The sequence below is a fragment of the Sarcophilus harrisii genome, chromosome 3, assembly GCF_902635505.1.
Source record: "Sarcophilus harrisii chromosome 3, mSarHar1.11, whole genome shotgun sequence".
Lineage (NCBI taxonomy): Eukaryota > Metazoa > Chordata > Mammalia > Dasyuromorphia > Dasyuridae > Sarcophilus > Sarcophilus harrisii.
In genome coordinates this window covers 573,735,049-573,760,693 of record NC_045428.1, presented here as the reverse complement: position 1 = coordinate 573,760,693, position 25,645 = coordinate 573,735,049, and the positions used below count along the sequence as shown (strand labels likewise).

At 40.2% G+C, this 25,645-nt stretch overlaps 1 protein-coding gene across 3 annotated transcripts in view; it reads left to right on the top strand.

The window, feature by feature from the left end:
• The first annotated feature begins 692 nt into the window (after window positions 1-692).
• Window positions 693-25,645, top strand: part of UBE4B (ubiquitination factor E4B) — a 119,448-nt gene continuing 94,495 nt past the window's right edge. For all 3 annotated transcript variants that reach the window (XM_031962895.1, XM_031962894.1, XM_031962893.1), the window contains exon 1: window positions 693-856. In XM_031962895.1, the coding sequence (XP_031818755.1) occupies window positions 833-856 (24 nt within the window). In that variant the 5' untranslated portion in view covers window positions 693-832. The remainder of the gene's footprint in view (window positions 857-25,645) is intronic.

The following is a 25,645-nucleotide window of genomic DNA, read 5'->3' as shown; positions in this document are numbered from 1 at the left end:
GGCGCGCCGGGGCCCGCGCTCCCATTGGCCACCTCGTTCGGGGGTCGAGAGCCCCGCCTCCCCGGCGGAGGTCACGTGATCCCTTTCCAAGATGGCCGCCCTGTTGTTTTGATGAATAATCCTTGGTGGGGCCAGGGGGGCCAGCGGCGGGCGGAGGGGTAGGAGGCTTGGCGCTCGGGCCTGACGCACCCGCACTCCCGGCCCCTTCCCCGGCCCCCGGCGGGGCTCTGGCACGCAGGCAGGCGGGCGGGCGGGCAGACAGGCCGGCAGAGCGGGGCGGGGCGGGGCGTGGCGTGGCGTGGCGACCGGCCTTGCCCGAGGAGGCGGCGGCGGCAGCAGCGGGGTCAGCGGCTGCCCGGGAGGCTCCGGCCCCGCAGCTCCGAGGTGCTCGTCCCGCCCGCAGTCCGCAGTCACCGGGGCACGAAGGGCGGCCGGAGCCGAGCGGAGCACAGGCCGGGCGAGGGGCGCGGGGGAGAGCGAGTGCCCGGGCTGCAGCCGCGGCGGCCGCCACGAGGAGCTAGCCCGGCGGGCGGCGGAGCCGGGCCGGATCGGAGCCGGGCGCCCTCCTCCCCTAGCAGCGCGGCGGCCGCGGCAGGCGGCGCGGGCGGCCTCGGGCTCGGCGGCGACGCGCGCCCAGGCGCAGCCCCCCTGGCGGCCCGGGGCGCCGCTCCCCGGGGCCCCTCGGCCTCTCTTCTCCTCTGACTATGCAATTCTGAGGCCGCCCGCCCGGCCCCTTGCAGCCGCCGCCGCCGCCGCCCGAGGAGGGGACGCGGACCCGGGCCCGGCCCCCACGCCCCCCTCCCCGACGCCCTTCACCATTAAGAGGAAAGCGATGGAGGAGCTGAGCGCTGATGAGGTGAGGGGGGAGGGGAGGCGGGCGCGGGGAGGTGGGGGGAGGGAAGGAAGAGATGGGGGAGGGGGCGGGTGTGCCTGGGTTGTGTCTGAGACGGTGCGTGTGATTGTGGGAGACTGATGCGACTGGTGCGAGCAGGGATGGAGCTGTATGAGACCGACTTCGTAGTGTGTGTGTGTGTGATACAAAGTTTTGAATGTCAGAGCTGGAATTGTGAGTGGTGTGTGTGTGACTGAGTATTGTGGGTTTTGTGAGACTGAGAGTCGTGCGTATATGTGTGTGTGTGTGTGAGAGAGAGAGAGACTGGGTGTAGGACAGTACGGGTCTGTGACAACGAGAGCATTGTGTGTTTGTGTGTGTGATTGAGTGATAGAGTGGTGCGTGTGTGTGTGTGAGATAAGTGTGTCGTGTGTGTAACTGAGCATTTTGTGAGACCCAAGTTGTGTGTGTGACTGGGTGTGTGATAGTTACAGGTGTGCGTGTATGAGAGCTTGATGTTGTGTGTGTGTGTGAGACAGTTTGTGTCTATCTGTATGACATGTAGGAAACTGGATTGTGATAGGTGTGTGTGTGTGTGACTGAGTGTTGTGATACAAGTATGGCGACTGAATGTGGGAGACTGTGATAGAGTGTGTGTGTCTGTGTCTGAGAACCTGAGGGCGAATATGAGTGTGTAAGTGTGTGTGTAGGGTGGCACTGCCCCAGCTGCTGACAGACCCATTTGGGCCGGAGTTTCCCAGCTGGTTGGGGGGCTGAGTCTCTGAACAGGAGACAAGGAAGGTTCCCAGTGTGGGCCCTCTGGCCACCCTCCGCCTTGAGTTCTCTTCCTCCCCTTGGCTGGGCCTCATTTACTTGTGGGGGCCGGGAGTGGGTCTGGATGAGCAGGGGGAGCCTGGGGCTGAACTCTTGTAAAGTTCCTCACCTCAGGCCCCTGGGGGGATCTTGTTGAAAAGCCCTTCACCAGGTGCCCCCAACCCAGCAGCTCGGTCCTGGTGGAGCCCTTGACCCCTGGGAGAGAGCAGGGAAGTCTGGGTTGGCACCCCGCCTTTCTGGAAGCCTTTTCTTTAGGACTTGTCCGTCCCCTCTCTAGTGCTGCTTTTTTTCCCTCTTCATTTCTGTTTCCTTTCAGACTGCTGTGCATTTCTTGCTGTGGTAGAGACCGTGCAGTGCAAAGACACTTGGGGTCCAGAGAGTTCTGGGATCTGGCGTGGCCAAGTTGCTTAAGCTCTTTTTTTCTTTATCCTCAACTTAACCTCAATTTCTTTACCTGTTCAATGGAAATATTTCACATAGTGCTTACCTTACTGGGTTATTGTAAGGATCTGGTGAGAGAAAATGTGTAAAGAATTTAAAGATTATTTGCTTTTCAGTTATTCCTATTGTTCTCTAAAAGGAATTAGACTGCTTTTTGAAGATGATTTTCATAAAGCAGGGCTGTGCTCACTCCCGAGGTGCCTTCGGATGGTTCATAGAGAACATGCCTCACGGTGAATGGGAAATAGTAGTGAACCCTCAGGCTGGTTGTGTCAGGGCTTGGCATGATATGTTCTACAGTGGTCAGTGGCTTTGCTTAGGGTAAGGCAGGCGTCAGGTTGGGAAAATGGGCTGCGGTCCCTGGGCCGACCGGGGCCCCAGACCTTTCAGACAGGCCATTTGGGGGAGCAGCAGCATCCCCCTGGAGGAGCTGACCCTTAGTGTGGGGGCCCTGGTCAGCATGGTCGCCTGCCCCTGTCTGCTGCTCTCTGTGCTGATGAATGGGCTCCCAGTTCTTTGCTGCCTCTTCCTCCAGTCTCTTCTTCAGTTCCAAGGGAGGTTGGCCTTTCCTTTCCCCCACAGGAAAACTTTGGTGCTTTGGTATTTGGATCCGATTCACATTTGGTAGTTGTCTTCTCTGGGCAAGGTCCTGAGGATAGTAAGACCAGTGATGAAGCCCTCCTTGCCTTCCTGGCGCTTCCATTCTTCTCAGAGGAAGCAGCTCATCTGCACTCTTTCTCTCAGCCTGTTAGATGGTCAACTCTTCAGAGTTAGTGAGGGCTTCTCTAGGTGATCCTATCTGTGTTATATAATATCGGTTTGGTAGTTGGGTGATTTTAAAGTGAAGAAATTGTGTTGAAGAAGCTTTAATTTTTTCCTAAATTGCCATATGCACATATATTTTGTGTAGCATCATTTCTGACATATTCCTCCTCCCTCTCCCCTACCAAGAGAGCTATCCTTAATAACGAAAGAAAAAGGCAGTGTTAGATGAGCAGTGCCTGGCATGTAGTGGGTGCTTAATAAATGTTTATCAATTGGTGGGAGAAGAGAAAAAGAGTTTAAGCAGCCCCTCCCCCTCAGTCTGCCAGGGCCTGCAGGGTAAAGATGCACTTCCTTGGGCCACTTTCAGGGCTGAGCTGGCCGCTTATAAGCACCCAGCATGCCACAGCAGACCTGCTGAAGTGATTCTGTGCCCTCTTCCTGGTCCTGCTGACCTGAGTGTGGAATCACTCCTGGGAGGGACTGGTGCTTTTCTGGTCTCCCTGTTCCAGGCCATCACTTTGGCCAAGCCATTCACCTTCCTCAGCTTCAATCTATCTGTGAAATGAAGCTGAACTTGATGACCTTTGAGATCTCTTCTACCTCTAGATCTGACCTCGGGGTCATTTCTCATGGTGCAGGGATAGGGCAGAGGAGAGAGGAAGAGAGCAGTCTGGAAGGACTTTCAGATCCCACCTCACAGGCACATTTTATGATCCTGGACAAATTGGTTTTCATTGGTAAATTGAGGGGTTGGACTAGATGGCCCCCTCAGGTGCATTCCAGCTCTAACCCTGTGACTTCAGGATCTTGTTCCACACTGCTGACCATTCCACAGCTTATGGGCATCTACCTTGTTTCAGTTCTTTGCTTCTGCAAAAAATTTTAATCCATCAATCAGCTTCTAAGTGCTAGGGATACAGAAAGTGACAGAAGGCATTCTCTAATCCCAAGGGATTTACAATCTAAAGAAGACAACATTCAGACATAGAAAACTAGCTAAATACCAGGATAAGTTGGAAATTAACCAAGAGAAGGTACTAGAATTAAGCAAGGTTGGGAGAGAGGAAAGACATTCTGTAAAAAATTTTGGCTATAAATATTTTGTTGTGTGTGGGAACTTTCTGCCTTTAAACTGGTAACAATGTGGATACAGCTCTAGCCTGGAGTCAGGAAGACCTGAGTTTGAACCCACTCTTGGACATTTAATAGCTGTGTGAACGTGGGGAAGTAATCTCTGTTTACCTTAGTTTCCTCATCTGGAAATGGGAAATTATAATAGGACCTCCCTCCTATGATCCTTGGGAGGATCAGATAATATTTGTTAAGCCTCAGCACTGTACTTGGCCCATAATAGGTACTATATAAGTGTTATTGTTATTATTATTAGAAGCAGTTAGTACAGTGTCTGGCACATAGGTAATGCGCTTGTTCCCTTCATATAATTGCAAATAGCTTTCCATAATGGTTGGAAAGTTCACAACTCCACCAGCAATGTATTGATATTCTTTGCTTTCCACAGATCTTCCAAAGTATCCTCTTCCTTTTGTTAGACAGCAGCTAGGGCTGAGATATAAAGTCCAGAGAGTAAGGAGTGGGGCTGAGAGAGAAGTGAGCTTTGTGGCTCTTTGATACGAGGATTGAATGCACTCCCTTGCTCTTTTGCTTTTCCTTGATGCATTATAAATTTTGTTCCAGCCTCTCATTTTCTTTTTTGAATTTTTCCATTATTCTGTTCTCTTTTATCAGGTTGTTTAATTCATTCCTAGTTAATACTTTTAAAATTTCATTTTAAGTTTAATTCTGAATATAAACATAAAATAAAACAATTTTCACAGATACAGTAGATCGGAAATAGATGATTGTACGCAAAAATGTGAATATTATTATGTACAGCTTGTATTTCTTTTAAATAGATTTTTCTAAAAAAGATACTAGAACTGTTTGCCATTTCCTATTCCAGCTCATTTTACAGATGAAGAAACTGAGGTAAACAGGGTGAAGTGACTTGTCCATGGCTAGTAGATCTTTGAGCCATATTTGAACTGAGGGAGATGAGTTTGAGTCCAGGCCTAGCAATCTATCCACTGGATCACTTGACTGCCTTGAGTGGGGAGTTCCCTGCAGGGATACAATTTCATGGGCCTGGACCATAGGGACAAAAGAGAGCAACATAATTACTAAAGAATTTTCCCTTTTTAATGTCAGTTCTTTTCTCAAGAATCTATCTATTGTCATCTAATGCTTTAACCTTTTTTGGGTGGGAAAGAAATCTGATTTCTTCAACTTTTAAAAAATTTTTATTGTATAGTATTAATTCTAACATGTGTTATACTTATGTCACATCTCTTGGATTGTAGTCTTTTTCAGGCCAGGGAATACGTTATATTTCTTACGTTCTCCAGTTTCTGGCATAGTTGAATCAATAAACATTTATTAAATGCTTACTATATGCCCAAACATTGTGTTATACAGTATACATAGTTAATATTTAATAAATATGTATAGGTGTTCTAAGAGGACTAGCACCTCTGATAGAAGGGCTTGCCAGATGCTCTTTGGGGCTCCTTTGCTGTCCATGGTTTCACTCAACTCTCACCTATGGCTCCAGGAAGCTGTAGCATGCATAGTGGTCAGGGCCCAATAAATGGGCCTTTGTTTGTTAGACAAGCTAAACTAGGTTGAGGGTAACCAGTAGGCCACAGAGGGTGAGTTAGGGGGATGTCTGCTCCAAGTGCACGAAGACTTCCCTTGGTGTAATGAACAGATGAGTACAGTTTGTTCCAACACCATGTGGGAGGGTGAAGCTAACTCTGAGGAGCACTGAGAGCTTGGTCAGACATCACAGACAGTAAGGTCATCCATCCACTGTATCCTAGGCTGTTGGCAAGCATCCTGGGCTTCGAAGGACTTTGGTTACTGGGCTTCAATGAGTTGGGAAGAGAGAGCGAGACTGACGACTTTGCAATTCTGCCTCCCTTAAATCTAATTCACCCAGGAATCCAGACATTACACTGATGTCATTGCTCCTATTCAAAAATAAAGGACAGACAACATCTTTGCCAGTTTGCTTAATAGGAAGTGAAACCTCAGATGATTTTGATTTACATTTCTCTTCTTAGTGGAGTAATCTTTCATATATTTGTGAATTGTTTGTATCCTTTGTTCTTTCATATATAAGATATATCTTATCAGATAATTAATGCAAAGATTATTCATTTTTCATTCAGGTTACATTTTATTCTGTCATCGCTAAGTTGTTCTAATTTAGAAACTTTGATTTTTTTATGTTAATATTTATTTTAAATCATTACAGGAAAAAGAGTGAGTAGTATCACATAATTCTGGAATTGGATTGAGGACAAGCTGGGTTCAGAAGTCTACCACTGACCTTTTTTTGTGACCAGGGACAAACAATTTCTCTGGGTCAGAGTTTCCTGAATTGTAAAGGACAAAACAAAACAGGATAATAATACCTGTACCACTTAACCTCCTAGGTAATAACTCCTCCTAATTATTAAGAGGTTCAAGAATGTAAGATCTCTGTAAGTTCTAAAACATAGAATAATTGTTACCTATTATTAGCTTCTAACAGTTGTCTCTGCAGTTCGGGAACTTGTATTAAAAACATGGGCAATGATGAGAGGAAGGGAGGCCAACAAATACGTTTTGTAATGATTAGAGTACTAAAGCAGCAGGAGAAATATAGAATCATAATTATGCTGATATAAATTTGCCTCAGCAAAATATTGAGGGAAAAATGACTTCAGGATTATATGTTACTAAATAGAACTTAGAAATGACATTTCAAATACTTTTTTCAAATACTTTTTTTTTTAATTAAAAAAAAAACTTATGATTTTTAGATAGAAGTCTTTTAAGTCTGGGGACTAGAATCTAGTACTTGCAAATGAGATGCTTAAAGCTTCTGTTGTGCCATAGATTATTTGTCTTTTGATGGAAATTTGGTGCATTTTAGTCATGGTAGTATTTGGCATTGTGCTGGTTCTCAGTAATACAGTTAGTAGTCAGTACTTGCAAATTCCTCCTAAATAGATGACTACACAGTACTGTGATATTCTGATATATCAGGTACAGGAGATAGAGCATCTGATAAAGATGATCATGCTGTTCTTTTGGAAAAGATGGTAAGAAGACTGAACTCTGAAGGGCCTCTGGTTTGGTGTTGGCGTGTGGATCTGGACTGGGACCCTTGGCTGATTGACAAGAGTAATCCCTGCTCTCAGACGCTCCCATTCCTAATGGCCGAGGCAGGGGAGGTTTCACCTGCAGATTAGATGGTGACATCTCATGGTGGACAGGCAAAGCAGATGGCCATGCCTCTTCATTAATGTCATTTTCACTGATAAAATAATATCAATCAGTAAGCATTTAGTGCATACTGTGCCTGTTACTGTGCTAAAGTGGGACGGGGAGAGATACAAAGAAAGGCAAAAGATAGTCTCTGTTTTCAGGGAACTTAGAATCAGGGGAGGCAACATGAAAATAAATATGCAAAGTAAGCTATGACAGGATAAATAAGGAACAGTAAAGAGTGGGTAGGCTCTGAAGTTTAAGGAGAGGTTGGGGAAGACTTCCTGAAGAAGGTAGGATATTAGTCAGAACTTCAAGGGAGGAGTAGGAATTGAGGAGGAGGAAGAGTCTTCCAGGCTTGAGGGACAGCTAGAGAATATACCCAGAGCCAAGAAGTGGAGGGTCTTGTTCATGAAATAGCCAGAAGGCCAGGGTCACTGGATCAGAAAGCATAGTAAAATGTGGGAAGACTGGAAAAGGGAGAAAGGGGCTAGTTTCTGAAGGTATAGATATCTGCAGATCACTTGTATTTCTTTCTGGAGATGAGAGGGATTCACTGGAGTGTATTTGGTTTTGGGTTGACGTGGCCACTCCTGTGCTTTAGGAGAATCACTTTAATGACTTAGTGGAGGATAGATTGGAGTGAAGTGAGAATTGAGGAAACGGAGCCTCTAGCATATCGGTTTCTAATGCTGAACTATTTGACAGGGTTGAGGACTTTGGTGGTTCGAACTTTTCTGGGACTTCAAGAGGTAGGACTTGAGCACCTTTAGGGCCATTGCCAGCACTGCTCCAAGAGGGCTGCTTTCCAAGATGATTGCTGGGCACAGAATTGGAAACAGTGCTTTCCCCAAGATTCTTGGGTTCAGATATTTGGGCTGTCACCATTGAGGTTTGAGAGGAGAGGGTGATCTAGGGTACTGGTGATGATTTGACTTGCTGGCCCATGCTGCCTCCTATTTTTCCTTCAGGTACCTTGCTGCTAATTGAGGTAAATATTAAATCTTACACTTAGGTTTAAAAAATCATTAGTATGATAAGGGGGAGTCATGGCTAGGTAGCAGTTCATCTAACAAAGCTTTGGGCTACAGAGCCCACTAAGTGACCAATGTGATATAATGCTGAGAAAGTAAATGCAAAGTCTGAAATGAAGGGAATCTGCAAAATCATAATTTAACAAAATGTGAAAGTGTGAGAATACTGTTGAATATCAAGATAAGGAAGGTCTTGGCCAACACTAGACCACTGAATTGTAAACATTTTGTGATGGGGTTTCTTGGCATCCAATTTTCACTCTTTGTTTCATACTTTCTGCCTTGGATGCTCTTAAGACGAATGCTTAATGTCATTCTATTCATAGAAACATTGTGAGAGAATGTATGTGAATACACTTTGAAATGGTAAAACACTGATTTTATAAGGGCGGGTGTAGCATATCAGTTGTGAATTAGTTGCTACAGAGAGCCTGACTAAGGTTGGTTGCTGTAGAAGTTCTGCTAAGGCATCCTGACCGACCCTGTGTTTCACATACTACATTCTTGTCTTTCACATACCATGGCAATGCTATCACAATAGCTACATTGTGTACTTAGACCTGTTGTCCCAGGGATGGTGAAGGATTTGCACTGATTCGCTGTATTCTCTTCTCCAGTCTGTCTTTCCTTCAGAACTTGGGGGGAAGATCTCATCAGAGAAGGTATTCTCCCTCCTTGAATCTTTATCCATATCTTTATCTCCTGCCTACAAAATCCTCTTAACATGTTTCATGTAGCCAGATGAGTACAGGGATATACATGTAATATCTTATTCCCAGCATCTAGCAGGTTTGCCTCATGTTGTAGTCTATTATACTTGATGAAATCTTTACTACTGCTTCTTGTATGGTAGATAAGTGTGTTCCAGCTTGGTTGTGCCCACCTTGAAACTTTACCTGGACTTTTAAGTCACATGAGTTTGCCTGGTATATCGTGATTTGAAATCATTTGTTGTCAGAATATTGATGTGAACACGATAGATTTTTGTGTAAGAAAGCAGTCTGACATCAGTGAAGAACTGAACTGTATTTTATTTCCTCCCAATTTTATATAAAGACAATTCTTAACATTCATTTATAACAATTTTGAGTTCCAAATTATTTTTCCTCTTTCCCCTACATTGGGTAAGTTGATATGGGTTATACTTGCACAGCACAATTTTTTTTAGTTTGTTTTATTGATAATTTTTCTTGTAACAAAACATACAGAATCAACCAAATAAAAAAGTATAATCCCTGTAAACAGTTAAGAAAAAACCTAGCCAGTGTTTGCTGATGGTTTTTATGCACACCTGTTTGGCTTTGTTATTCTTGTTTCTTAAAGAGAAAGGCTGAGCATCTAACAGTTTTTAAAATAAGTTTTAGTGAAGCCTTTTGTTTTTACATCATTCATTCTGGACATCTTTCTTCCATTCTGCCAAAATTGAAGCCTCCTTTGTAACAAAGAAATACAGTTAAGCAGAACCACCTGGATGCAGTGACTCTCTCAGACAATGAAGACACATTCTGTCCTTGGCATCTCCTGCTCCCCTGCCAGCAGTGGTTGGTTGGTTGGTTTCATTGTCTCTTTTCTCAGACTTTCATTGGTTTTTCGATCGCTTGGAATTATGCCTTTTTTTTTTTTTTTGAGATGTTTATATTCTTTTGCTTCTGTTTTAATCTGCATCAGTTCATATAAATCTTGCCATGTTTGAGTAAGAAATGACAAAACTGACAAAAAATTATTTGTTACCTACCATGTGCCATTCGCTGTGTCTGGTGCTAAGGCACCAAGACACAAATAATAGCTACTGTCCTTAAGGAACTTGTCTTTTAGTGGGGGACAGAAGGGAATGGAGGATGTGGACACAATTTATAAAACATGGATAAAAGTGTTAATTTCTTATTCCATCATATTAATTTACTAGAGTTTTTTTTCTTGCTATTCTCCAGAAAAAGTGTTACTACAGATAATTTGTTTTATGTAGGACCTTTGTATCTCCATCTCTTTGCATTATATATTTGCTCTGGAATGGGATTATTGCGTCTTGATATCCAGAATAGTCCGAGCAATTCACAATGTGCCTGTCTTCGTCCAAGTTTCCAGCACTCACTGATTTTTGTGATTTTTGCTAATTATGGTGCACGAAGTGAACCTGGAATTTCTTTCCTTTGGGTCTTACACTTAAGCAGAGCAGTCCCAACATTGTCCACAATCTTTAGCTTCAGTCTTATTGCTTTTTGTTGTTTTCCTTTACATAAGTTCTTTTGAACCTCCTTTTTTCCTTCTGTCATTTCTTTGTATTCTTCTGTACATTTCTTTGAATTCTTATTAATTTATTCTTAGGATAGTAGCATATTCTTATGTTCATATAACACAATTTATTCAGCTATTTCCCAATCATTGGGCACAGGGTTTGTTTCCTTTTTTTTTTTTTTTTTTTTTTGCTGTTGCAATTAATTCAGTTATATAAATATTTTTGTAAAAGATAGGTTCATAGGCTATAAATACAAAGTTTTATAGATAGCAGTTTTATGACTGGTAGTGAATAATTTTGAATTGCTTTGTCATTTTAATGAATGTTTTTAAGATTTTATTTTTTAGCAAGTATTTTATTTCAAATTAACACGCTTTCTCCTTTCTATCTCCTCCTAATTAAGAAATTAAGAAAAAAAGAGAGAAACAAAACCCTTAAAACAAATATGCATGGTGAAGCAAAATGAATTTCTACCTTGGCTGTGAGTCAATCATTAAGCATTTATTAAGTGTCTGCTGTATACCAGACATTGAGTTGAACCCTAAGGACATAAAGAAAGACAAAAATAAAAACAGCCTCTGCTTTCAAGAAGCTCACAATTTGATGGGGGCAACAGCATGCATAGAAATATTTACAAATATGGACAGGATAAATTGGATATCATTACCAAGAGGAGGCACCAGCATTATAATGGGCATTAAGAAAGGTTTCCTATAAAAGGCAGGGTTTAAACTGATTTGAAGGGAGAGGGCTAGCTGGGAGAGGGCTAGAGAGGGAAATGCAGTGCTAAGGAGCCAGAGAAGATTGCTGGAGTCAGAAGAGGATTGGGAATGGTTTTTCTTTTGTCCACAGATCAAACAAATTGTGAATCTTGAGTTTATTAATACTACAATATAACCCGTTGACTTTGTCTGTGTATATCAGACCAATATCTATAAACCACTTCTTGGCTTTGGTTTTTTTTTCCCCCCTTCAAATTTTAAAATACCTTTTTATTTTTTTTTCTTTCAAGTTAGAGTTGAAGTGACATAGAGAAGTAGGTCAGTTTGGTATAATGAAAAAGGTATTGCTCTTGGGGAAGACTTGAATTCAAGTCCTGGCTTGGATGTTTTCTTAGCTGTGTGACCCAGGCTAAGAGTCATTTAAAGTGCTCAGGTTTCCTCATCATTGTACTCATCAATAATGAGTACCGTCATTTATATGACCTGCCTCTGAGTTTTTGCAAACACACTGCTTTGTAAACCTTGAAGAGCTGTATGTTGTTTTTCGTGATGCTTGATACAAAGATAGATGTAGATATTCTCATTCATAGGTTTTCTAGAATCAGAATTAAGAGGGTTATTGCATTTTTTAAAAAAATTGTGAACTTGAAAAATACTAAACACATAACATTTTTCATAAACAAAGAATAGGAAAAAACTCTTGTATACAAAACTGTGAAATCCCTATTTATGTACAGCAGTTTTTTAAACTGGGTGATGATCTGACCTGCTTCTGAATTGTACTTAAATGAGGAAGAGCTGTACACAACTATCAGTCTCATTCTCTTCTCCAGAAGACAGAATTTCTGTCTTGGCTATGACTGTCATTAAACGTTTATTTAGTGTCTACTGTGTATCATAGGAGTATCCACATTGCCTTGTGCCTGGGTCTGTGTACCCTTCTGAACTTCCTTCTGCCCTCTTCTGTGTATGTTTAAATATTTCACTGATATTCTTTTCTTTATTTTTAATCTTTCACCTTCTCTGTAATTCTCCCCCCCGCAAAAAAAAACAAAAACCAAAACTTGTAATAAGTAAATTTCAAATAAAGCAAAGCATATGCATTTATTTTAAATTATTTCAGAGGATCTTTTCTCTACCCAGTTCTTGGTCAGTGTCATTCCTGTTTCATCTATAATAAATGCTCCTCCAGCTTCTGCTTTAAGAGTGACAGAGAGCTCCCTGTGTTCTAAGGAAGTCCATTCTACTCTGGGTCCACTCTAGCTGCTGCCAAATTTTTGTGTGTGTTGTGCTGAAATCTGTCTCTGTGCAGCTTCTACTTGTTCTTCCTAGTTCTGTCTCCTGGGGCCGAGGATCCTGTCTAATCTTCTCTTTTGTCTTCCAGCTCTTCATAAATTCTAGTATTTTTCTTATATCCTACCATAGGGCTTCTCTCTTTTGGGCTAAGCCCATTCTACTCTGCTCAGCTGGTTCTTAAATAATGTGGATTGGAGTTTTTCATCATCTTGATGACTGTCCTCTGGACACTGTCCATAGTCCCATAGATTTAGAGCTGAATAAGACCTTGGAGACCATTTACTCTAATCCCCTCATTTTACAGATGTGGAAATCCCATGAGGGGAAAGGAAGGACTTGCCAAAAGATCTCCATCAATCTCCCCTCTTTACCACACTGCCACGCCTGTAGTATTGAGAACAGAAGGGCCAGAGGTGGTCCCAATAGAGCAGAGCAGCTGAAGTTCTCCCACCTCCCTGAATCATGGCTCAGCCTTTGCTAATGCAACTAAACATCACATTGGCTCTTTGTCTGCTGCATCACATTGCTGACTCATACTGAGTCATAGCATCTCAGCATTTGAAAGGACTGCCAAGGTCATCCGGTCCAAAACATACCTGAATAATGAATCTCACCTAGAGACAGTGTTGCCCCAGAATGATTGTGCATCCTCTCCTTGAAGACCAACACAACTTCCAAAGCAGTCTATTCATTCTTGGACAACTTTAATTAGCAAGTTTTTTTTTTTTTAATGTGGAGCCAAAATCTGCCTTGATTTGTCCTCTTGAGGCAAGCAGAACAACTTACTTCCTCTCCCCTTTGATTCTTAAAGACAGACTTTCAAATTAAATGTCTTCCTGAGACACAGTACTGTACCACAAGGTTGTAATCCCCCACCTCGTTCTCCACATTGGATGAGCACCACCTTGTTGCCAGTTGCCCCAGTTCACAACCTTGGTATCATCTTCCCTCCCACTTATTCTACATAACCAGTTTGTTGTTTCTTCCTTCTTGCTTTCTGTCATATACATCCTCTTCTCTTTACTCCCACAGCAGGCATCCTAATGTATGCCCTTACTGCTTCATTGCTGAATCGTTACAATAACCTGCTTGTAGGTCTGCCTGTCCTAAATTTCTCCCCACTTGGTCCATCCTCCACTCAGCTGTCAAAGTGATCTTAAGAGTATATGTGACTGTCACTCCTGTCCCCCATTTAATAAACTCCAAAGGCTCCCTTAAAGATTCAATATAAAATCCCATTTGACTTTTAAAACCCTTCCTAGCTCAACGTCTTATACTTGGCGATCTACTTCACCCTGAGGGCTTCAAGTATCACCTTTTGCACATTACTATCAAATCAGATCTGTATTTCTAGATCAGATCTCCCTTCTGAGTTCTTTATTAGAGTTCCTGCTGCTCTGAGGTCATCTCCACCTGGATAGTCTGAATTTGAAAGTTGTCAGAAACTGAAGTTCTTCTCTTTCTTCTTCCAGTCCACTGCTTTTTCTTTTATTTCTCACTATCATACCACTCTTGATTCAGGCTCTTCCATTAGTAACTTTGGGTCTGTCTTGGATTCTTCTTTCTTCTTTAACCCTTGTTTAGTCAGTTCCTGGTGTCTACCAGTTGCTGTTCTGAATTATCTGAATTATTGAATCCACTCCCTCTTATTCTTCCTGGTACTTCACTAGTATGTCATTGAAATCACCTGCCTCCACTATTGCCGTAATCTAATATTCTTTACTGTTTTCCCCTCCTCCAACCTTTATACAGTTATCAGAATCATCTTTCTTAGATCATCAGTGATGTGCTGATTACTTGGGACAAGCAATAATTTGAAATGTTTTCATTTTGTGATAGCATTTGTTGACATGTGGGTATTCCTGCTGACTCTAGGCTTACTCAGGAGCATCTGACCTTGACCACTTGGTCAAGGAGATGGTTTTTCTGACGTCAGTTAGTTCTCTGTCAGTTGAATGCTAGTTTTTGTACCATATACCATCCCCCCAGCTGACTTACTTTCTGTCTTTGTGAACTTTTCTGGGATGACTTACTTACCATCTCATCCCTGGCACATTCCTGTGAAAATACTGGCCCCCCCCCTTTTCCCATTGGTGAATTCCTCCTATGGCCTTCCTATTTGGGCTGGGCTAGCCATGCTCCATTCCTCTCCCAGTTGTGCTTTTGACTCCATAGATTTTACCCCCGTTCCTGCTACCTGCCCCCAGCCTTTTAATTCGCTTCTATCTGTTGTCTTCTGTCATTTGAATGAAAGTTCATGAAAGGCAGCAACTGTATTTGTATTTGAAATGCCCCAGTTTAGCACAGTGTCTTGGCACTTGGTAAAGTTTGTTGTGTGCTTGGCGTACATATTTATTTTATTGTTCTTTTCTTTGTTTTTGATACTGTGGTTTTTAAGAGCGAATACTATCTTAAGGAAATTGCAAAGATTATGATCTTAAAGGAGGACTTTCAGAGATATTGGAACCACTGCTGTCATGAGGAAGGTGCAGTTTTATCAAAGCCCAAAGGAAAAAATAAAACAAAATGATAAGACTTGAGAAGCAAAAAACACTAATTAACCTTTAGAAAATAAGTACAAATCTTCAGAAGGCCCTGGCAGCTGAAGTAGCTGTTACTGATTCCTCTGGTGTTGGTATGGACTTCTTGATGTTGGAAGAACAAAGCTTAAGGCCAGTAAAAAAAACACATCCAATTGCTTATCAATGATAGGAAGAAAAAACTACTCGTATGTGTACTAAAGGTTGGAAAAGGATGTAATTTCCACTGGTGAAATTCACTTTTTCACCCATAGTTACTGAGTCTCCCCAAAAATATTACGAAAATTGCTGGATGAATCTGTAAGATCTGGACAACTTCATCAATCTATAAAACAATTTCCCATGGGGCTGAAAGTCTTATCTTTATCAGGAGATTGATGAACTTTGATAAACAAAGGGAGAGTTTTTTGGAAATTTAAAAAAAAAAAAAACTTTTCCTGTGGAAATGGCATTTTGTAACTTTTTTTTTTTTTAACCATGTCAGACGTTATACAGGTTAAAGAATTTACTCAAGAGATGGAGATGAACCCTAATATAAACACTATTAGAAAATTAAGAACTGTAATCATAGACTTATAAAACTGAATCTAGTACAGTCCTTTCCCACCCCTTAATGTCTTTTTCTTTGCTATCATCACATCAGAATCCATTCATAGCTACATCCTCTGTCCATGTATACCCCCTATAACTGCCCCAATAGCAGATATAGTTCTCAAGAGATAACATTTTTCCATCTAGGGATGTAAACAGTTGAACCTTTAAAATCTGTTTACCTTTCTATTTTTCTTGTGAGTCCTGTGTTTGAAGATCAAATTTTCTTTTTTTAGTAGGAATGATTGAAAGTCTCTTAATTCATTGAAGATCCTTCTCCTCCCCTGAAAGATGTTGCTCAGTCACACTGGGTAGTTCTTGGTTGTAACCCCAGGTCCTTTGCCTTCCATTGTATTGTAGAACCTGCTAGATCTTGGGTAATCCTGACTTGCTCCTTGATATTTGAATCATTTTTATTTGGCAGCTTGCAGTATTTTTTCCTTGAGATTATAGTTCTGGAGTATTGCAACAATGTTCCTTGATGTTTTCCTTGTGGGGTCTCTTTCCAGAGGTGATCCATGAATTTTTTCAATGACTATTTCAGGGCAGTTTTCATCAATTGAATGTTGTCCAGGCTAATTTTTTTAGTTGTGACCTTCAGGTGAACCAGGAATTTTAAATTGTTAAAATTTAAATTTTCTGGATTTTCCAGATTGGCTGTTTTTCTAATGAGGTATTTTACATTTTCTTCCATTTTTTCATTTGTTTGATTCTTGGTATCTCATAAAGTCATTGGCTTCTCTTTGCTCACTTCTAGTTTTTAATGACTGATTTTCTTCAGTTACCTTTGAAACTCTTTTCCTATTTGGTTAATTCTACTTTTCAAGGTGTTATTTTCTTCAGTGATTATTTGTTGGTTTTGTTTGTTTGCATTTGGTCTGTTATGGTTTTTAAGGAATTGTTTTCTTCATTTTTTTTCTTCCTTTTCCAAGCTGTTCACTCCAGCTTGCATACCTCCTGTTTCTTTTCTTATTTTTTTTCTCTACCTTTCTTATTTGCTTTTAAAAATCCAGGAAGCCTCTCTGGGCTTGAGACCAATTCATATCACCCTTTGTGATTTCCTCTGTGGACATTTTGTCCTCGTCTGAGTTGGTGTTTTGGTCTTCCCTGTCATCATAGTAGTTTTCAGTGCTTAAAGTTCTTTTCTGTTTCTTGCTCATTTTCTTTTCTTCTTTTTTGATTTCTCCTTTTGTGCTTCTTAAGGTCAAGCACTGCTCCTGGGGCAAAAGGGGGCACTGTCCCAAACTTCTTGTGCAACTCTAAGCCTTGGCTTTGAGTTTGTGTTTGATGTCTTGCTCACTGCAGTGAGTAGCCCTTACCTGTTTTTTTCAGCAAACAGTCTTATTTCCTTAGCTAGTGATTGGCCCTTTGAGTTGGGATTGAAGACTGCTCCATTGATCTGCTCTGCTACTGGGCCAGGACTGAGGGTTTTAGTTGCTGATCTGCTTAATTAAGACCCTCTCACTAGCTTATCCAGACTCCATCTGAGCTGAGCTGAACATCCCTTTCACCCCAATGAGACTGGCCTTGAAATCCTTCTAGTCTTGTCTTTATCTGGAGAGTGTTTTCCATCAGACTACTCAGAGACTTGTTTTCATGTGGTTTTCAAGGGAAAATGGGAAAAATTGAGCAGCTTCCTGACTTCCCTCCGCCATCTTCCTTCTCCCCTCCCCCCCTCAGCTACATCCACCTGAAACATTTTATGTGACACCTGTAAGGGACAGGAATAGTGGAGGATTTGTGGAGGATGTGAGATCTGTCTTGGACTTTGAAGGATGGGGAAAAGATGAGAAGTATTTCAGGCATAGAGAATGGAAGCTACTGAGGCAACAAATAAAGTTTTTGTTTTAGCGAAAGATCAGATTGGCTGGATCACACTACAGAGTGAATGAAGAAATCAGTAATTCACCAGCTTCTAGGACTAGGAAGACAAATTTTAAAATATCCTTGCCTTTAAGAAAATTTCTATTGCAAGGATAGCAACATTCACACATTTAGTTGAAATTGGAAGAGTGCATAGCCAGTGTGTGAAAGACTTCGAATTTCAAACATAAATGTTTTAATTTTAAAAATTTTAATCTGGAGACAGTCTGGGACCACTGGACTTCTCAAATAGTGAAGGGGAATGGTTAGATCTTCATTTTAGGAATATCATAAGAACTGTGGAGATTAGAGAGGAGAGAGAAAGTTAGAGACAGTTCAGCATAGGTAAACAACCTATGCTATGGTGATACCCTTGAGTAGAGAAAAGGGAATTGCTGCAGGTGCTATTCTGGCTGGATTTGGCACCTCATCAGACAAGAGTGGTAAATGAGATTAGGAAGATGCCAATGTTGTGAGTCTCAATAACAAACTACAAGCAACATTGAGTTGCCTTTGGGATAGCTGGAAGATGTCCAACATGGCCTAGATGGATATGCGACTAGAGTGCAAGAAAAAGGTGATAGCTAGACTAGGTAGATTTGGGAATCATGTTATTGGAGGTGATAAAACCAAGAGGCTTAGAGGAAACAACCTAAGATCTAGGTGTGCTGGATAGTCACATGCTGAATGGTAATTCACAAAGGAGCCTGAAAAAGTATGTTTGGACAAGAGAAGAAGAACCAGGAGAGAGCAGGGTTGTTCTCCATAAAATCGAGAGAATTCTACAGTCCCACTCTCAGAGTTCCCCAACAGTGCTGTGGCAGTTGCATCGTAAGTTCTCAAGAGCTCTCTGGGAATTTATTTCATCTCAGCCAAGTTACTAGAAGTTATTCAGGGTAATTGAATACTGTCTTAGTACCTTCTTACTTGCATTCCCTCATTAATGATTTTTGTTTTATCCTCCCTTCCCAACCTAAAAGAGAGGCCATGTACAATATAGGAAAGGACACTAGATTTGGAGTCAGTGAGCTTGTTTGCCTCCTGGTTCTATTAATTATCGGTGTGACTTTTAGCACATTCATCTTTCAGAGTTTTAGTTGTCAAATCCTTAAAGTGAGGGGGCTGAATTTAAAGACACTTTAATGTACCTTAAGGGCAGCTAGGTGGTGTACTGAATAGAGTGCCTGGCCTGGAGTCTGAAAGACTCATCTTCTTGAGTTCAAATCTAGCCTCAGACTTTACTAACTTTGTAATCCTGGAGAAGTCACTTCTTCCTGTTTGCCTCAGTTTACTCACCTATCAGATGAGCTAGAGAAGTTAATGGCAAACCACTCCAGTATCTCTGCCTAGAAAACCTTAAATGGAGTTGTGAAGAGTTGGACACAACTGAAAAATAACAACAAAAAGACCTTGAAACTAATTTTATGCTCCTAAGAATAATGAAGGCTCAATTGAAGTTGTGTAATACAGGGTTGTAGTGGTTTCGATCAGTATCTTGTTCAACAGGATATGTGTAGGTAGTGAATGGAAGAAGTGACCCAAGGCTGAAGGTTAGGGTCAGGCTCAATTGGTGAAATGAAAAAGGAGCTAGGACTCAAAAAAGATGGCATAGAGTTGAATTGGTTCACCAAAAGGTCAAGATGGGAAAAAGAGGAAAGAATGATTAGTGCAGTGAAGATGGCATGGAAGAGAATTGATGGACTAAGTGATGGAAGGGTATGTTATAGATGAAGAAGTTTGATAAGGGAAGACAGAAGGAGGAATAGAAAGCCAACAGATTATAGTCAGGGAGATTTTGAAGTTCTTGAACATGCTGATGGTACATTTGTAGGTGATGGCAACATCAAAAGTATAACCATCTTTGTGTGTGGTTTGAGGTAGGTGGAGGAATAGGTCATGAGAAATGAGTTCCCCCAGTCTGTAATATTGAAGTCCACTAGGAAGAGGGTGATAGTTGGGGAATTTTAGTTCCATTCAGTAGACATTTATTAAGCACTTATTATTTGCCAGCTAATGCAAGGCACTGGGGATACAAATAGAAAAGGAAGATAATCCCTACTTTAAAGGAGTCTACAATCTAAAAGAGAACATACAAAAAGAGAGCTGAAAAATGGGGTATCTGGGAGGTAAAGATGGAGATGGAAATTGCAGTGTAGAGGAAAAAGAGACAGCTTATGAGCCATTGTGACCTGGGAGTCTATAGAACAGTACTAGGATCCTGTTTGGATGAGATGACTAGTATGGTTCTTGAGGAAGGATAGATTACTGAATGATGGAGGAATGAGGAGAACCTGGAATTGACTAGAGAACAAAGAGTATTCCAACTCCCCTGCCTTAACCAGTGAGCCGAAGAGAAAGAGGAAAGATTCAGTCAGTACTGGAAAAAAAAAGCCAGAAAGGCTTTATCAAGAGGGAGCCAAGTTTCTGTAATGGCTAGAAGATGGGAGAGGAGAAAATTTTGTTGTTTCTGGAACAGATGTTCTGGATGGCACAGGGCTGGATGGTGTTTGAGAGGAATGGGAATAAAGGATTACACATTTATTTTCACCAGCCTTTAAAAAAATTCCTAGTTGAAGGAAATTATTTCAGTTAAAAACTTGTAATTACAAGCAAGGACATCCAGGTTTCCTCATACTGCTGTAGGAGTGCAGGACACACAGAAAGTGAAGCACTCCTCATCTAATCGGCTACCTCAGCCCTACCCTACTTAAAGTAAGTGAAGAGGGGCTATGTCTAGACCTTAGAGGTGTGAACATGATTGGACTTTAAAAAACACATAGGCTTTAGAATGAGTGAAAAAAGGCCTTGTTTAATGCCTTTGAAATCTGTTGAGTGAACCGGATGGATTGGCTGGTTGAGGGACTTAGTCATTCTCTGTGGGGCATATATATAAGCTCAGGAAGCCAGCTGGAAATTGTGTTTGGAGCAGCTTTGTGGTAGGACCCTTCAGTCAAGCCCCTGAAAGGGATTCTCTGGAATAGAGGGAGCAACAAGACTTAGTCTGTTCCCCCACCTCTTGTCCAGAGATCCCAAGGAGGACTTGGCCTTTTTTTCAGCATCTGAGCTTGGACTGATTATGGTGGTGGCATCTGGAGGATGAAGGAGAAGTTAGTCTGTTTATTTATACAGAATGTTACTAACCTTAATAATGTAAATGTTAAACACAAACAAGTGTTTATTTGCCCCCTCTTTGTGGTTGAAAGAGGTTTTGTTCCTGCTTCTATTTATTTTTTTCATACTTGTGGTTACTATGTATATTGTTTTGATACTGCTTCCCCTCTGATTCCACCTATAGATTTAGTTACATTTATTTGCATATTTTGTAGTAGATGGTGACAAATTAAATTCCATTGTGTTTATGTGCGACAAATTCAGCCAATTCTGAATTGTTGGACTACATAGGGAGTTTTCAGATTTTTTGCAATTTAAAATAATACTGTTTATATAAAATATTTTTGACCAAAGACTTTTTTTTTTCCTTTTAAGAACATCTTTAACATATAATCCTAGTTATGGAATTACTGACATAGGAAAATTGCTGACACTCTTATGTCTCATTACATGTTACCATTTTTCTTTTTCAGGAAGATTGTACCAATTAACTGTTTCCCTACTCCCCCTCCCAGTAATGTATTAATGGATATATTTACCCACATCAACTAGTATGGGATTTTGTAATTTTAAACTATATTTGCCAATTTAATGGATGTAAGGTGCTTTCTTTTAAAAGTTTCAACATATTTTCAATGAGTTATTGATAATTTGTATTTCTTACTCAGAAACTACTTATTCATATACTTTGCTTTTGTGTGTGTGTGTGTTTAATGTTTCTTTTTTCACTTGGCAGAAATCCATCTTTTTTTTCTACCACCTCCCCCACTGTGAAATATGCACATTGTGTCCCCAAAATGTCCCATTTTGCATTATTAGGTAAGGAACATGTTTCATCAATCCTTTGGAATTGTGGTTATTCATTCTGCTCATGACAATTCCTAAAGCTTGTTGTCATTATTTACAATTTTTCCTGTTTCTAATTCATTGTGTACCAGATCATCCTTTCTTTGAAATTATCCCCTTCATCATATAATATTTCAGTACATTCATATACCATAACTTGTTCAACTCTTCCCCAGTTGATGGGAAAACCCCCTTGGTTTCCAGTTATTTGCCATCACAAAAGCTGCTATAAATATTTTTGTACATATGGGTGATAAAAATTTTTTAAAAGTTCATCTTGTCTGAGAATTCTGTTTGAATTTATATTCAAGCTATGTTTTTCTTTGAGGCTTTACTTGTAGATGCTTTAGAATCATTCTTTTCTCCTGAATTTCTGTCAGCTGTGTTAAAATTTTTAAAAATTGTCATCCACTAAATTGGTTGGTTGTTATCTTTCATTCCTGAAGAGGATTAAAATATTACTGTTAGAATGAATTACAGTATGTTTGACTATGGCTAATTGGATCAACATGAGCTCAGAATGCTCTGCCTCAGGTTAGACACAAATAGTTCCTATAAATTTTACACCTTCTGAGCATATCATGCTGTTCAGTCCTGTGCCAGTCTCCCAGGTCATACAGAGTTTTTAAGAGAGGTCTTGAGAGTTTTCTTGAATTGTTTTTTTCTGACTACATTGTGATCATTTGCCATGTGTGAGTTCACCATAAAATAGTCCCTTTGGCAAGCATCCATTTGGTATGTGAACAGTGTGACCAGCCTAAAAGAGTTGTGATCTCTGTAGTAGTTTGGATGCTTGATAGTTAATCAGTTAATCAGAAAGGATCTCAGTGTCTGGTATCCTATCCTGCCAAGTGATCTTTGCAATCTTCCTAATACAATTCAAATGGAAGTGATTCAGTTTTCTGCCATGGCACTGGTGCCCTGTCCAGGGTTCACAGGCTTACAACAATGAGGTCAGCACAACAACTCTGTAGCCCTTCATCTTCATAGTCTACCACCTCCTCTTCTCCTACACATTTCCTTTGGAATCTCCCAAACACTGAGCTACCTCTAGCAATGTGTGTGTCAATCTTATTATCAGTGTGTTTGTCCCTGGGGAGTATACTGCCAAGGTAAGAGAACTTCTCCACAGCATTCAAAACTTCTCCATTTACTGTAACTGATGGTACCATCTATGGATGGTATGGTTCTGACTGATGGAGGACCTGTGTTTTCTTGTGTTGATTGTTAGGCCAAAATTAGCGTTTACAGCAGAGAATTGATCTGTACTTTGTTGCATCTCAGCTTCAGAGGCATAATTTAATACACAATCATCTGCAAACAAAAACCATGCACCAACACTCCCTCCACTTTAGTTTTGGCTTGTAACCTTTTCTAATTGAAAATTTTACCATCAGTGCAATAGTGGACTTTAATTCCTTGTTTGTCCTCATTGAAGTTGTTTGACAGCATGGCTGAAAACATCATGGTAAAAAACTGTTTCACTCCATTGGAGACTGGGAAAGCTTGAGAGCATTGCCCATTGTACAGAATCAGAGCAAGCAGGCCAGCATGAAATTGACATACTATACTGATTAATTTCTCTGGACAATCAGATTTTGACATAATTATCCAAACAGCCTCATAATTGACAGTCTTGAAGGCTTTGGTCAGATCTAGATGTTGTATGCAAACTTCTGTTCTGCTCCTGGAATTGTCACAGGACAATCTTTATTTTTATAAAGATTTTGTTTTTTAAAAATAGCTTTTGGTTTTCAAAATACATGCAGTTTTTTTAAAAATTTCCTTCACAGGTTAATCGTGCACTATTTCAAAGTCTGATTCTTTTTGTGTAGCAAAATAACTGTATGGATATGTATACATATATTGTATTTAACATATACTTTAACATATTTAACATGTATTTGTCTACCTGCCATCTGGGGGAAGGAGGAAAAAAATTGGAACAAAAGGTTTGGCAGTTGTCAATGCTGAAAAATTACCCAGGCATATATCTTGTAAATAAAAAGCTACAATAAATTTTTTTAAAAAAAATACATAGTTTCCAACATTCACCTTTGCAAAACTTTGTGTTCCAAGTTTTTCTCCCTCCCTTTCTCCATCTCCTCCTCCAAATAGCAAGCAATCTAATACATATCAAACATGTACATTTGTTCTAAGCGTATTTCCACATTTATCGTGCTGTACAAGAAAAATTGGATAAAAAATGAGAAAGAAAAAAGGCAATCAAGCAACAACAAAGGTGAAAATACTATTTTGTGATCTACATTCAGCCCCCATAGTCCTCTTTCTGGATGCAGATTTTTTTTTATCCATGTACATCGTCATCATGTACAGTGTTCTCTTGGTTCTACTTACTTCACTTAGCATCAGTTCATGTCAGTCCCTCCAGGCCTCTCTGAAATCATCCTGCTAATCATTTCTTATAGAACAATAATATTCCATTACATTCATATACCATAATTTGCAGCCATTCCCCATATGATGGAAATCCATTATGTTTCCATTTCCTTGCCACTACAAAAAGGGTTGCTACAAACATTTTTGCACATTGTGGGTTCTTTTCCCTTTTTTATGATCTCTTTGAGATACAGGCCTAGGAGAGACACTGCTGGGCATAGTACACCAATACTTCCTCCATAGTTTAGGCATAGTTCCATATTGCTTTTTTAGAATGGTTAGATCAGTTCACAGCTCCACCAAAAATGTATTAGCTTCCCAGTTTTCCCACATCCCCTCTAACATTCATAATTATTTTTTCCTATCAACTTGGCCAATCTGAGGAGTGTGTAATGGTAGCTCAGAATTGTCTTGAATTGCATTTTTCTGATCAGTAGTGATTTAGAGCATTTTATTTCATTTTTTGTTATTAAAGCTTTTTATTTTCAAAACATATGCATGGATAATTTTTCAACATTGATCCTTGCATAGCTTTGCATTCCACATTTTCCCCTCCTTCTCTCTACCCTCTCCCAAGATGACAAGTAATCCAATATATGTTATACATGTTACATCCAATATATGTAAACATATTTGTACTCTTATCTTGCTGCACAAGAAAGATCAGCTCAAAAAGGAAAGAAAATGAATAAGAAAAAAAATGAAAATAAACAGCAACAAAAAAAGTGACAATGATATGTTATGATCCACACTCAGTTCCCACAGTCCTCTCTCTGGGTGTAGATGGTTCTCTTCCTCACAAGATCATTAAACTGGCCTGAATCATCTCATTTTTGGAGTCACGTCAAATCAGAATTGATCGTTGTATAATATTGTTGCCATGTACAATGATCTCCTGTTTCTGCTCATTTCACTTCACATTAGTTCATATAAGTCTCCCTAGGCCTCTCTAAAATCATCCTGCTGATCGTTTCTTATAAAACAATAATATTCCATAACATTCATATAGCATAAACTTATTCAGCCATTCACCAATTGATGTACATCCACTCAGTTTCCAGTTTTTTTGTTTGTTTGGTTTTTTTGCCACTATGAAAAGGGCTGCCACAAACATTTTTGCACATGTGGGTCCCTTTCCTTCCTTTAAGATCTCTTTGGAATACAGACCCAGTAGAAACACTGTTGGATCAAAAGGTATGCACAGTTTGATAAATTTTTGAGCATAATTCCAAATTGTAGAGCATTTTTTATATGACTAGAATAGAATGTGACTAGGTTTTAATTCCTTTGTTTGAAAATCCTTTAACCATTTATCAATTGGAGAATGGCTATAAATTTGAGTTAATTCTCCATATATTTTGGAAATGAGGCCTTTATCAGAATCTTTGGATGTAAAAAATTTTTTCCCAGTTTTTTGATTTCCTTCTAATCTAATCTGCATTGGTTTTATTTGCTCAAAACCTTTTTAAATTTAATATAATCAAAATTATACACTTTGCAGAAAAATACTTTATTCTAGTTCTTATTTTTGTTCAAAAATTAGCTCCAGTTATTTTTTGGCTGTAGATTCCTTCCTCTTCCACAGATCTAAGAGCTACACTAAACTTTGTTCTTTTAATTTGCTTATACTATCACTCTTTATGTCTAAATCATGAACCCATTTCAACCTTATCTTCATATAGGATATTAGATGTTGTTTCTGCCATACTATTTTCCAGTTTTCCAAGCAATTTTTTCAGGATTATCAAACATTTGATTACTATAGTCATTGACTATTGTGTTTTGTGAACCTAACCTATTCCATCTATCAACTACTATTTCTT